General features: G+C 35.1%; 1 protein-coding gene across 2 annotated transcripts in view; it reads right to left on the bottom strand.

Annotated features, from left to right (window-relative positions):
• Nucleotides 1-12,200: 12,200 nt before the first annotated feature.
• MCOLN2 (mucolipin 2) overlaps nt 12,201-13,687 on the bottom strand; it is a 16,683-nt gene continuing 15,196 nt past the window's right edge. For both annotated transcript variants that reach the window (XM_015813425.1, XM_029283627.1), the window contains exon 14: nt 12,201-12,533. In XM_015813425.1, coding sequence (XP_015668911.1) covers nt 12,497-12,533 — 37 coding nt within the window. In that variant the 3' untranslated portion in view covers nt 12,201-12,496. The remainder of the gene's footprint in view (nt 12,534-13,687) is intronic.

Here is a 13,687-nt window from a genome sequence, read left to right as displayed (position 1 = left end):
CTGATCAGGATACTTCTTTTCTACTTCATGTTTTAAAGTTGGTTTTTTTTAATCCAAAATAGGAAGTACAACAAGGTTGCTTCATGGCCTTATGAGTAAGGTATAGTACAACAATATAGTATAGTACAACAAAGTTGCTTCATGGCCCAATGAGTAAGGTGACATAAATGCTATCTTTACTGTAAAAGTAACTGCAATTTGCATTGCTGATACATGTCCATTCTTCAGGACTCTAAATAGTCCCAGCTGTTTTTGAGTCAATGTTAGTTTTGATGAAGAGAACCTAGTACTAATCATCCAATCAGTAAATGAGTTAGCAAATATCTTTTGGTTGACTCTCTGTTAACGAACACACTGTAAAATGGTAGGAGGGTTTTATTTTTGCTTCTAACTCTGCTGTCGTGCCAGGCTTGAGTTCAACTCAGCAACTGAGGATAAAGGCTGCCTGACTCACTAAAACTTCAGGCCTTTCCAATTAACATCGGTTTACAAAAAGACCTCCTGTTTTCATTTTTTTTTAAAAAAAAAATATGCTGTTTCTTTAAACCAGCCTTCTCTAACTTAGCCCCCCTCCACATGCAGTCTTAATACAATTCTCCCAGGTCAGGGGAAGATGCTTTATATATCAGAGTTGGAAATATAGAAATTGCTCTGAGGAGGGCGTTTAGAATCAAATGGAGATTCTTCTATTCCATTCTATTCTTTATTTCCTGGGACCATACTAGAATATGATTCTGCTGCCAGGTTTGGTCATGATCAAAGCTGCGCTGGCCTCAGATGACTTTATATTCTACTCATAAAAACATCGCTATTCCTTAGGAGTATCAAAATAAACTTTACACTTAAATGACCTCAGAGCAGGATAAGATTGACCTGAGTTAGACTTTCATTTTAGCTGCTATGTACATAATAAAGAGTCAGAAATATGCAGAAATCAAAATCTGTGATGTGCAAATAGAAAAAGGAAGGTGAATTTACCACTCTACCCCTTAAAAGAGCCACCAAGTTATAGATAATAGATGGGGATATTCATATGGACACCAGTTATACTTGTGAAAATCTAGAATCTGCATTAAACTTCAAATCCAGAGGATGATTTCTCTGCCAAATCCTAGAAGCTGTAGACCACAACTTGCCTATTACCTTTTATGCCAACAAATGTCTTTTCAGTTACTATGATGGAGAGGCTGAGAAAATCTTGGTGATTGCCAAGAATTGTTCAGCATTCCAGATATAATGAAATTGCCTCTGAGACCATAAGTTAAACTTTAAAAACAGAGAGATGCCAGATGTACACTGCTGGATCAGCTGAATGTATGAATACAGGCCTCGCGGTGGAATATTTGGTTTAACTTTTAATCTAGGTACTTGGTTTTTTTAAAGAAAAAAAGTCTGCAAAAAGCCAAAGATAAGTTGGGATGTAATTGAGAGGTTCGATTCTTGATTTGGAAGGGATCAGCAAATTAGTTACACTACAGAAATTAGATACACTAATCAGTAACATGATTTCAATATAGTAGTATAATTTTTGTTAGGGAGGAAGGTCATATCAGTTCAGATGGTCCAGACAAGTATTCTTAACCCAGAATCCCTTCCCCCCATAATGTTTATTGTGTTTATAAAGCATAAGTAGTGCATTATATTATTTGACTACAATGGTATTTACACAATATTGACCAGAGATTATTTTAGTTGTGAGGGACACATAATTACAGCAGAATGCCAGGATCTAGTCTGAATCTGCAAAGATGAAGTCAGGAAAGCTAAGGCTCAGAAGAAACTAAGACTTGCAACAAATGTCAAAAATAGTAATACAAAAATTCTTTTAGCATGTAAAAAAACAAGAAAAAAGTCATCAATACTTGGGAAGAACCTGGAAAAGATAATGAGGCAATGTATCTACAGACACTTAGAAACAAGCAAAGCTCTTTCTAGAAGCCAACATGGATTTGTCAAAAACTGATGTCAGACAAACCTTATTGCATTCTTTGACAAAGTGACTAAATTAGTGGACCAGCAAAATGTTGTGGACATAGTATACTTCAACTTCAATAAGGCATTTGACGAAGTAGACCACAACCTACTTCTTGATAAGACAGAAAAATATGAAATAGACAGAATCACCATCAGATGGATTCGTAACTGGCTGACCAACAGCACACAGTGTGTGGTTCTCAATGGAACTACAATACATCTACATAGAGGGAAACATGCAGTGGGGGGACCCCAAGGTTCTATCTTAGGTTCAGTACTCTTCAACATCTTCATAAATGATTTAGATGAGAGGATGGAGAAAACATCCAAATTTGTAGACAACACTAAGCTGGAGGCAACACTTTAGAAGATACAGAAAGATCTTGGCAGATTTGAACATGGGATCCTATCCAACAAAATGCAAAAAAGCCAATGCAATCCTAGACTGCATCAACAGAAGGATAGTATCAAAATCATGTGAAGTGTTATCTCCACTTTATACTGCTTTGGTAAGACCACATGTGGAATACTGTGTCTAGTTTTAGTCACTACAATTCAAAAAAGATGTGGAGATTCTAGAAAGAGTACAGAGAAGAGCAGCAAAGATGATTAGGGGGCTGGAGACTAAAACATACAATGAACTATTGCAGGAATTGGGTATGTCTAGTTGAATGAAGAAAAGGACTAGGGGTGACATGATAGCAGTCTCGCAATTTTTGAGGAGCTGTCGCAGAGAAGAGGGGGTCAACCTATTCTCCAAAGCCCCTGAGAGCAGGACAAGGAGTAGTGCAGATTATCAAGGAGAGATGCAACCTAGAACTAAGAAGAAATTTCCTGACAGTGAGAACATTTAATCAGTGGAATGGCTTGCCTCCAAAAATTGTGGGTGTTCCAATACTGGAGGTTTTTAAGAGGAGATTGGAAAGCCACTTGTCTGGAATGGTATAGGGTCTCTGGCTTGAGCAAGGGTTGGACTAGAAGACCTCCAAGGTTCCTTCCAACTCTGTTATTCGTTTATTGTACATGTGTGTGATCTATAGCAAACTAACTGGTGGTTTTCAAGATAACAATGAAGAACAAGCAGTGCTGTCAAGTCTTAAGTCAGTCTAATTCAATTATATTCATCTTGTGTGTGTATTAAAAAGGAGAGAGGATGATTCACAGCTTAAAAACTCTGCAATTTACTGGTATTCATATTAATTCGGAAATCAAATTCATATTTGAAAATAAGACTGCAAGGAAATAAACTCATTTGCAGCAAGTAAATAATGCCACCTTTCATTGTTTTATTAATATCTCAATATACCAAATTTGCTTTTAAGCAGTACCATTTCAGTCATTTAAACTCATCCTTTCTCCCCCATTAAGCTGCATATCCTGACATATGTTGCTTAAAAGCAGTGCAAATGCAAATCACTTTGCTTTCAGCAAGAACTGGGTCTTAGATAATTAACTTTTCTAATGGACACTTCAAGCAAGCAAAGGATGATGGATTGCACTGAGACATCTCTATGGGTCGTGACATTTCTTGCTGAATTTGGGTTTTTTTTAATCATGGTTTTTAAAACATATGTTTTAAGTAAATGTATATTCTACCTTTTCTCAAGGAGCTCCAGGCAAAATATAAGTATTCTGTGTACAATTTCATCTGTACAATAACTTTGTGAGATAGACTGGGCTGAGCAATAGCATTAAAGTCACTTGGAGAGCACCTAATGGCCAAGTGTGGCTTTAGCCTTAATTCACAATTTACCCATTGCATAATACTGTTTGATTATTTTCTTTCTTTTTTAAATTTACTTAAATTTACTTTTGGCACTCATAAATTCTGTATCATACTTGAGAAATCTGATAATGGAAAATATGAAAGCACTGGAAACAGAGAAAGATGGAAACCCTGATTAATAACAATTGGAAATGCGGTGTTGATTTGCACACTGTATGTATAACATAAATTGCTATAATTGTTTCTATGATTATAAAAGCACCAAGAGTCGTTCTATTGTGGCATATTATAAATGCAATAAATAACATGATTTGTTTGTTTTTAAATTGTCCGGAAGCATTCCCTCCCAACTCAAAAAAGAGCAACATTATTCCCACGGTAGAGATTTTAAACCTGCTGTTGGTATCACATGACATTTAATAAAACACTGTATTCTCAGCAGAAATCCAGGAGCCACTTTTCATACATGCAAGATGCTAAAGTTTTAAATCAATAAAATCATGTCTGATTAAAGATTGGAGAACAAAGTGGAAAATACTACAGAGTGCAACCACCTGGCAATATTAGTTGGATTGTCAATAAAACAGACGAATAGGATGATAGCTTTGGGGGGGGGGAATTGCAGCAATGGAAGCAATCAAGCGAAATTCTATAGTTTTCCATTGCCTATGAATATGCAAGATAAATGATCAGCTATATCACACATGATCAGTAATGTATTATTGGAACCAAGAAATTGAAATTCCTATCTCTGGAGATTTAACTACTAAATCTCTTTTGGTTAATGCCTTCGAACTGAAGGTAGGGTTTTTTTCTTCCTTTTTCATTAGGTTAACCCAGCTCATTCATTATTTGCTATCTGCATTTAATAAAATGCTTTTTAATAAAAACAGATGAGTACTAGAGGAAAACATTTAAGCAAATATGAAAAAAATGGAACATAGAACAGCTAACTACCGTACCGTCAGTCATACCCCCACATTTTATATAATAGACTATTCATTAGATTTATAACATGAATGTGATGTAGCATGGTTTTAATTATCCAAAACCATGAGAATGACATCATCAGAATAATATAGTAACTTACCTTTTATAGCATATGTATAGTTTTAGGCTCCTTAAAACTTGGGACATATATATATTCTTGAATTATATTCTATGCCAAAAGTCTAATTCTAAGAAGAGCCAGTACTATATCCCCCAAATTATTATTTCTTTTGTGTTCCACCATATTTAGAGTATGAAACTTGATTTTATACTATGAATGCTATCAGAAACAAGAACCGTATATTTCTGCAGATGTGGTAAGACTGTAGTTACCAGCTTATTAATTTTTTTTCTAAATGGGTTGGTTCTGTTCTGTCATATGTCTTTCTAAAGGATGGCCTAGGTATTTGCAGCAAAATGTTAATGAGCCACACCCTTAATAACAATTTACTAGCTGTACACCAGCCAGGTCATAGAAACTCAAAGAAATAGCAATAGCAATAGCACTTAGACTTATATACTGCTTCACAGTGCTTTACAGCCCTCTCTAAGTGGTTTACAGAGTTAGCATATTGCCCCCAACAATCTGGTTCCTCATTTTACCGACCTCGGAAGGACGGAAGGTTGAGTCAACCTTGAGCCAGTGAGAATCGAACTGCCAAACTGCTGGCAGCTGGCAGTCAGCAGAAGTAGCCTGAAGTACTGTATTCTAACCATTGTACCACCACTGCTCAGAAGATCAGAAGATGTGGAGAGATCTCACCAAGAGTTGAGTCCGACTCGACTGAGCTGATATCATTATCATTATCATTACTAGCTGTATTTCTAGGAGTTTTAGTTTTGGCAATCTGCTCACAGAATCATAAAATTTTGGATTTGGAAAGTGCTAAACGGGTCATCTAGACCAACCCTTTGCAATGCAGGAAAACTAAACTATCTTCCCAAGACAGCTCTCCAGCCTCTTCTTAAAAACCTTCAGAGACAACTGCAAGTATACTCTTTAACAGCTTTTCAGTAAGAATGTTGTATGGAACCTGTCAAAAGCTTTGCTGAAATCGGGGTCAGATTATTTCCATAGCATTCCCCTCGTTCACCAAGATGGTTACCTATTTGTTTGAATACATAGATTGTGTTCCCATTGTATAAATGTAATGTTCATGATATCAGATGTGTATTTTTATTTGCTGTAACAATTCTCCTTGGAAACATTTACAAGTGATGAGTTAAGAGTTCATTCCTAGAGCTATCTAGAGGTATCTAGGGTTGGACTGGGCAAGTCCTTCATCCCGAGAAATTTGCTATGAAAGAATTTATCTACTTGTACTTGAAAATGAATGATTGAAGACTCAACAGACAGACTGATGCCCTGCAAGTGTTTTGTAATTCAATTTCACAAGACCATGCTGGCTAGGGAGTACAGGATTTGTAGTTTCACCACAGTTGATTTTAAATACTAATTACTTTTCAGTACACGTTTCTGTAGCAAATACACACTTCAGCCAAGTATGACTTTGATATCTTATATAAATATTAAAGCCAGAGTAGAGTACAATTTATAATTTTCAATGTGTGTGTGTGTGTGTGTAGAAGGCAAGACCATTGTCTTCAGTGGTCTGCAGTTTTAATTCCTAACATTTGATCTGCTCAGAATCTGTCTTGCAAATTTATACATCCGTTTTACTTAGTCAAATCAGTATCACCTATCAGGTTCAGTTCTAAGCTACTGTAATGTTTACATGCATGAACAATCACAATAAACAAGAATGTATGGTTCCATCTTAATTTTCATTTGGCAAATTAAACATTTGTTTTTGTTTCAGGCAAATTACATTTTCCAAAGTTTATCCTCTCATGTGTTACGGATGGAAAACATTTGCTACCAAGATAGTAGCAAAAGTTCTCAACTGCTACATATAAGGAAAGTGTTTATATACCCAAAGCACATACTTTTTAATGCATGTAACACAGCCATAGCTTAGAGTTGTATCCAAAACAGTGCAAGCGGTTAAAACTATGTTAAAGCCATTTTGGATATAAATTATTAACACTGGCAGTTTAATAAAGAATCTGCTCCCCTTTTTTCCCCCCCAACCAAACCTGCTGTTGTAAATGTTTAGCATGCTATTAATCTCTGTTGTGCAACCACTCCAATTATCCCCATGGTATTGTCTATAAACAGATGAATCCCCAAATACAGTCTTACCAGATGTTGGACTAATTTGTTTTAACAAACTTTGTTTTAACAAAGATTTTATGGAGGCTTCATTTTGTATTTCCTCAGTACTGTTAATTTAAAATATTCGTTAAGTGGAATAAAACAGCACCACTGTGTGCTTAAAACTGCAATCCCATATATTCTAACCAAGAAGGAAGTTTACCCAATCTGTCATTTCTTTCCAGGTAAACAACTGCAGGTCCATACTAGAAATGTGATATGTGCCAATCTGATATCTCCGACACATTGCTGCCAAGTCTTTTCTTCTGGATTCTAATATGAAAAAGAATATCCACTGAACAAACTTCCTTCTTTACTGTGTTAAATCTCAGACTCATTTCAGAGATTCCAGATTCAATTTAAAAATAAATACAAGGATTGCTGAAAGCATCAAGAAACATGCAGTGCCAGATTTTACACTTGCATGGTGACAATATATATCATTTCCTATATTAACTAGTTACAACCAGATGTACGTACGCTTATAGGAATGCAAGATTCCCCCCCCCAAAAAAATGTATGTGGATAAATCTAATTCCTAACAGACGCTAATGCTCAGTTTCATTTCAATCAAATGTAAGCAGGATGCAAATGCAATAGCTCATGATCGTTCATTATCCTTTGCTTTCATATTTCAGGACAGTATGAATTACCTACACCAGGGGTAGGCAACCTTGCTTCTTTTATGACTCGTGGACTTCAACTCCCAGAATTCCTGAGCCAGCCTGGCTCAGGAATTCTGGGAGTTGAAGTCCACGAGTCATAAAAGAGCCAAGGTTGCCTACCCCTGACCTACACTATGTAACACGCCCAAGGACTGCTTTGTCTTTTCTAGTATTTCAACTACTATTGAATCTTATCTCCAAACTCGACTTAAGGTAAACTGTAGCACTTACTTATTTTTATTTATTAGATTTCTTTATCCCACCTTTATTACTTCATAAGTAACTCACAAGCAGTGAGCATACCTAATATTCCTTCCTCCTACTTTCCCCACAATAACCTTGTGAAGTGAGTTGGGCTGAGAAGAACTGACCCCAAGTCATCCAGCCGGCTTGCATGGCTAAAAGTGGGCTTAGAATTCAGTTTCCTGGTTTCTAGCATGGTGCCTTAATCAGTAGACCAAACTAGCTCTTTTACTTAATAATGCAACATGTTCTCATAGCATTTTCTTTGTATATAATGAAGCATAGATTAGAGATTAAGAGAGACCATTCACTACTGACATAAAAATTGGAATAGTAGGTTTGAAGAGATCTTATGTCTCCCTATCATTAAGTTTTCTTATCAATATATACATCCCTTGTCAATATATATACATATACCTTAAATCAGACATGTCAAACTCGCGACGTCACGTGACGTCACGCAACGTATCGGGAGAGTTTTGCCATTGCCGGCAATGGGGTGGGCATGGCTTCCGCATGATGCGTCTGACCTGCGGGCCGGCAGTTTGACACCCTTGCCTAAATGAACCAAATCATAGGACATAGCATTTCCACCTACCCATTAACTTGGAATTTTGAAGGTGATGGGAAAAAATGAAGTATTTGATCTGTTACTACCGGAAATTAAAATTATTGAATGGTTTTGGTGACCATGTGGGAAGATGAGAAAATTTCCACAAACTATAACAAATCATCGATGTAAATTGATATAAACTGAAAAGAGGGTCTTCCTGAAGAACTGTTTCATAGCAATTAAGATCATACAAGGTGCTCTTTTGTGTTAGTCAGATCACTATAAACAAGGAATAGAGGATAATGAAGTCAGAGCTGATTTCAGCACCATGCTTTGTGAATGCTATGAAGAAGGAATTAGTATCTGTTAGAACATGAATCAAATAAATTGTGGTAGCTCTGAACTAAAAATAAAAATTTGATGACATTGCTTAACTTAATGATTGCCTTAAGTGGACCAGAAAATCTTGTTTTCAAAAGCCTTGATCCAACTAAACATTGTTTTAAAAAACCCACATTAGATGTTTTCTTTCTCCTTCTCTTTTTTCCCCATTCACGTCAGTGATGCACAGAAATAAGAACAGAAGCAGGCACACAAATTCATGAAAAGGAAAATGATAAAGCAGATACTCTGACCTACCATAAAATCGAAAGAAGAAAAAACAAGAACTTGGAACCTCATAATTAAAACCTCATAATTAAAATCAAAAATTAAATATAATTTTATCTTTGTTGATAACACACTCCCATCAAACCATGAAGGAAAACAGGTATTAGATCACATAAAAACTAACAGATGAAAATGTTCAAAATTTACACTGCTGTTCTTTAAAAACATTTAGAGTAACTGTTCTAATATTAACTTTATCAAATAGCTCTATTGGAATGTAGACACAAGTAATTTCTGCCGTTTTCAAATGTGGCATTAGTTTTGATATTAGCTCTGATGTCAAGGACTGTGCGTGAACTGAGGATAATGTATTTTACTTTATTGTAAAATAAAGTTTTTAATATTATAACATTAAAAAAAGAATCGCAAGGGTATCAGATGAAAAGTGTAAAAACTAGGTAACCCAGTAAGATGATTTTGGTGCCAAGAACAAAGCATTTGGAATAAGCAAACTTATAATTTGGTTATTCAAAAAGTCCAATTTAGTATTACAGACTCAAAAACATCAGTAAAGCTTTGTTTGCTTAATACCGTACTGCTCCAGAACAATAATCCAATGTAGTAGCAACAAATGCAATTTGGTGCTGTCATCTGAAGCACAGGGATCTACCAATTCATGAGACATCACACCTATGTCACTAAGGAACACAGAGCTAATTATAGAAATGCTGACAAAAAAGAGGCTTCTTTTTTCTGGAAACTATGGGGATGTGTTGTTTTCTTCTAACTCTAAGTACTTCCCCTGAGTTTCTGTCTGAAAAACCACAATTTCCTTAGCTGATATTAAAACATTTCCTCTGCAGAGTGTCCTTTCTTAACTTCCCAAACATTTATCTGCAATCTTGACATACTGAGCCTAAAAGTAGCTGAATATTCCATTAAAAGATTAATATATTTTACTTTAGGTTGAATACTTAAAAGTTAGGTATGTTGACACTGAGAACACAGCAATGATTGGAATTATATATAAAATGACTATATACATACATATACTGTATATAAATCAGAAGAAATTTGAGAAAGAAGAACAGGTAATATATATAATAGTTTCGATTTATTAAAGGGGATATTGTATTATTAAGTAGATGATTTAATATGGTGGGAAATAGATAACATTTAGGAAATAGAATAAGATTATATTCAAATAGATAAAATGTGTTTTGGATATTAGATTCTGTTATGAATTGAGATAAGGGAAATCTTGGTTACCTAAAGCCTGAAAATTATAAATATCAAATTGGAATATTGATGGGAAACTAAAAATTGGGAAAAATTAATAACAGGATATGGATTGTTTATAAAGATTGAATGTAAAAATAATTAAGATACGTATAAGCTAAACATTTATTGATAAATGTAATAATGATGTTTTTACTGAGTTGATATAATAAGAACTGTATTAGCTTAAATACGAGACAATAAATGTTAAGGGAAAAAGAGAGGAAATATTTGATGTTGTAACTTGAGATTTGTACTAAATATTTTGTTATCGAACTATTGATTAACCCAGCCACCAAGTTACTTTTTAAATACTTAAATGTAAAATTGGAAAATTAATAAAATATTATATATAAAAAAGAAGCTTGTAAGAATGGACAGGAAATCAATACCTTCCATTACTATTGTTCTGTAAGATAGACAGGCTGCTTAATATTTAAGAAGTAGCCTACAGTATAGCCATCAAACTATTAGCTATTATTAATCTGGTTTCCCATTAATTTGTCTAGGCCATCAAAATATATGATCACCATCATGACAAATTCCAGCAAATTCCATAATTTAAATATGCACTGAATCTACCACTACAGATTAATGTTGCCTGTATACAGCCATATTCCTTGGATTTGAAAATTATTTAGAATTTTGTAAGTGTTCTTAAGTGTTAGCTAGCTTCAGTAAATGTCAGCGGAAAGTCTGTGTACAATCTTGGCCATTTTCCTGATTTACAAACTGTTGTTGTGTCGAGCATCTAGATAAACTGCAGCTGCACAGAAAGCAGGGGCTATTGATAGCATATGTGGACAATTGTCTTTTCAAAGCCCATGGCAAAACAGTAATAGCAATAGTAGTAGGTAATAAGTACACCACTGGAAGACCTGAACAACCAATTTAGGGAAATAACTATGGAAAAAATGTATCTATGTCGTTGTTAATAATCAACACCAACTTGGTGATACGTAATGAATCAATTGGTTGTAGTAGAAGCAGCAACAGTATCTCACATTAACATTACATAATGAGAGAATACCATTAGAAAATTTCTGGTCTCTTCTTTTCCAATCCACCATATTCCTTCTGTCCCCAAAATTTCCCTCCTTTGGGGTATCTTTGACAAACACAAGAAGAGGGAAACAAGTAAAAGAAAACATCCATAACAAAAAACCAGCTATTCTTCCTTTCTCTCCCCACAAGGATCTTGGCCAACTTCATTCACTAACTGGGATTTCTGGTTGCCTAAAATAGCAATTTATTTTCTGCTATGAAAACAGATATACATTTGTCTAATTATGTTGTAGGCATATATATTGGCCAGGCAAAATTCTTATTTGGCCATGAATATGTAGAAAGTGACAATAGTTGGCTCGCATTCTTTCAGAGGTATTTCAGCATGAACCATGGCTAGTAAGGGTTTCTCAAATAAACTTTCTTATCATATTGTCCTAATCTGAGGAGTAAGCTGTAGCTTTTCCAATATCAAATCCTATGCATTACAAATGATGCTTCAGTTACTCTAGCAGTTTGGCCAACTGTATGCTGTTTACTCAAGAGCAAAGTTTCAGAGGCTTCAAGTTTAAGGACACACAGAACTGCAGCATCAGATTTCAATGGCTAATGGAGGGGATTCTGGACATTCAAAACAAATAAAAACAGCACTGACTAATACTGAGGTTTTAGAGAGAAAAATGCTTACATAATCAAATGAGCATTCAACATCTGGCAATTTTAAGTCAGCTTAATGAACCCGAAACCAGAACAATATATATATATATATGAGAGAGAGAGAGCTGAGGGTTGCAATACTGAACAAATAAATTATGTTCTGAGGAAAAACCGACTGTATTCCATTGTAAATATCTAACAAGCCAAAAAAGAGCTACAGCCTCCAAGAATTACAACACTGTATTCAAAAAGCAGGTCTCATTTAAATACTTTAATATAAAAATATTTAGAAAGCAAGTTACAATTGAAAAGCGTGTAACAATTACTTAAGATTCAGGAGCCCACTGCATGTTCTTCTTAAGATCAGCTATTGCAATTAATTTATAAATTGTTCATCCAACACTTGTACTATAAATTTTGAGCTTCCCGTTGTTGACTGCAAAAAAACCTGCTGCTTTTTTCCTTGAACTACATTAAGATCATGAGTTTGTGGGAAACACTTGAACACACAGTGTTTCCAATAAAGTCAAGATGGCCAGCTTCCAGCAGTTTGTTGATAATTTGGGCCATGCCAACCATTTTTAATTAATCGGTAAAAGGTTATCGTCGCTTTTCCGCCTGTAGAAAGAAGAAATAGTTCATTATTTTAGATCAGCAAAGGAATAGAAAATGTTGGCAGGAGGTATGAGTGGACCAGTCAAAATGTTAGCATTAGTGATTTGTAGGTTTCCATCCCTCTCCAAAATAATAACTGGCCTTTATGTGCCCTTCCTTGCCATCTTTATCCCTCTTCTTAGCTGCATACTTCCAATGGTTGCCATCCTGTGCCTTAAAAAAGTAATTCGAGAAGAAAAGCCCAAACTTCATGATTTTATCTAAATTACTTAGAGAATACAGCAGATGATAAGCCTCTCCTAGGCCTTCAATTGAAATAGCAGATATTCCATAAGCTGTTTATCTTCACAGTGGGCCATATCTATTCAAAATCAGGATCCATTAACAAAATCACGACTTAAGACTTCGGTCACGTCTACACATCTGTCCAATTTTGACCTAAAAATACTTGGCTAAGTCAAGTACTAAAAGTTATATACACTGCAATAATAAAATATTATTGAACAGGAAGCAGTTACTGAGGAAGTTTTTAGAGGAATGGATCAGAAGAGCCATCTACCCTAGTTGCTTTAATCTATATTCCTAAATTCAGCAATTATACTCATTGCATGTCTAATTCTATTACCTGAAATCTTGTTTATTTCATCATCATTAGCTATCTGTTTTCCTATATGGTCATACCCTGTCCTCAGAGAGTTTATAAAAGACACAGCTGTTTTCCTTCTGTGAAATTGTTACAATAAAAATCTTTTTTCCCAGAGTAAAGAACTTGCAAACTTATATTTTGCTTTGTTTTCTGTTTCAATCACTTTATACCAAATAATATCTGCTAATTATAGATATCTTTGAAATTTGCATCATCCTATTTTTGCCTTGCTTTGCTTTTTCTTCAACTCTCCCCACCAATGGCTTCATTCTCATCCATTTCAGCCTACTATCTCTTGTGACTCATTTTCTCAAGCCAAACTTTTTCCTGGCTAGGTTTCTATAGATCCTGCTTTTCTCTTCAACAACATAAAGACTTGCTGACTTCAGCATTATGATTTCTTCAGTGGGCCAGCATATTTCTTCTTTGTATCCTCTTAATGGTCACAAAAACAAGTTTGAGCCTCTTCTCTTGTCATTATTAGATTACCTTGGGAATAATGCAAATACCG

The sequence above is a fragment of the Protobothrops mucrosquamatus genome, unplaced genomic scaffold (assembly GCF_001527695.2).
Source record: "Protobothrops mucrosquamatus isolate PMUCROS unplaced genomic scaffold, P.Mucros_1.0 scaffold155, whole genome shotgun sequence".
NCBI classification, from domain to species: domain Eukaryota; kingdom Metazoa; phylum Chordata; class Lepidosauria; order Squamata; family Viperidae; genus Protobothrops; species Protobothrops mucrosquamatus.
The sequence above is the reverse complement of the archived record's forward strand: the minus strand, read 5'-3'. Positions and strand labels throughout refer to the sequence as shown.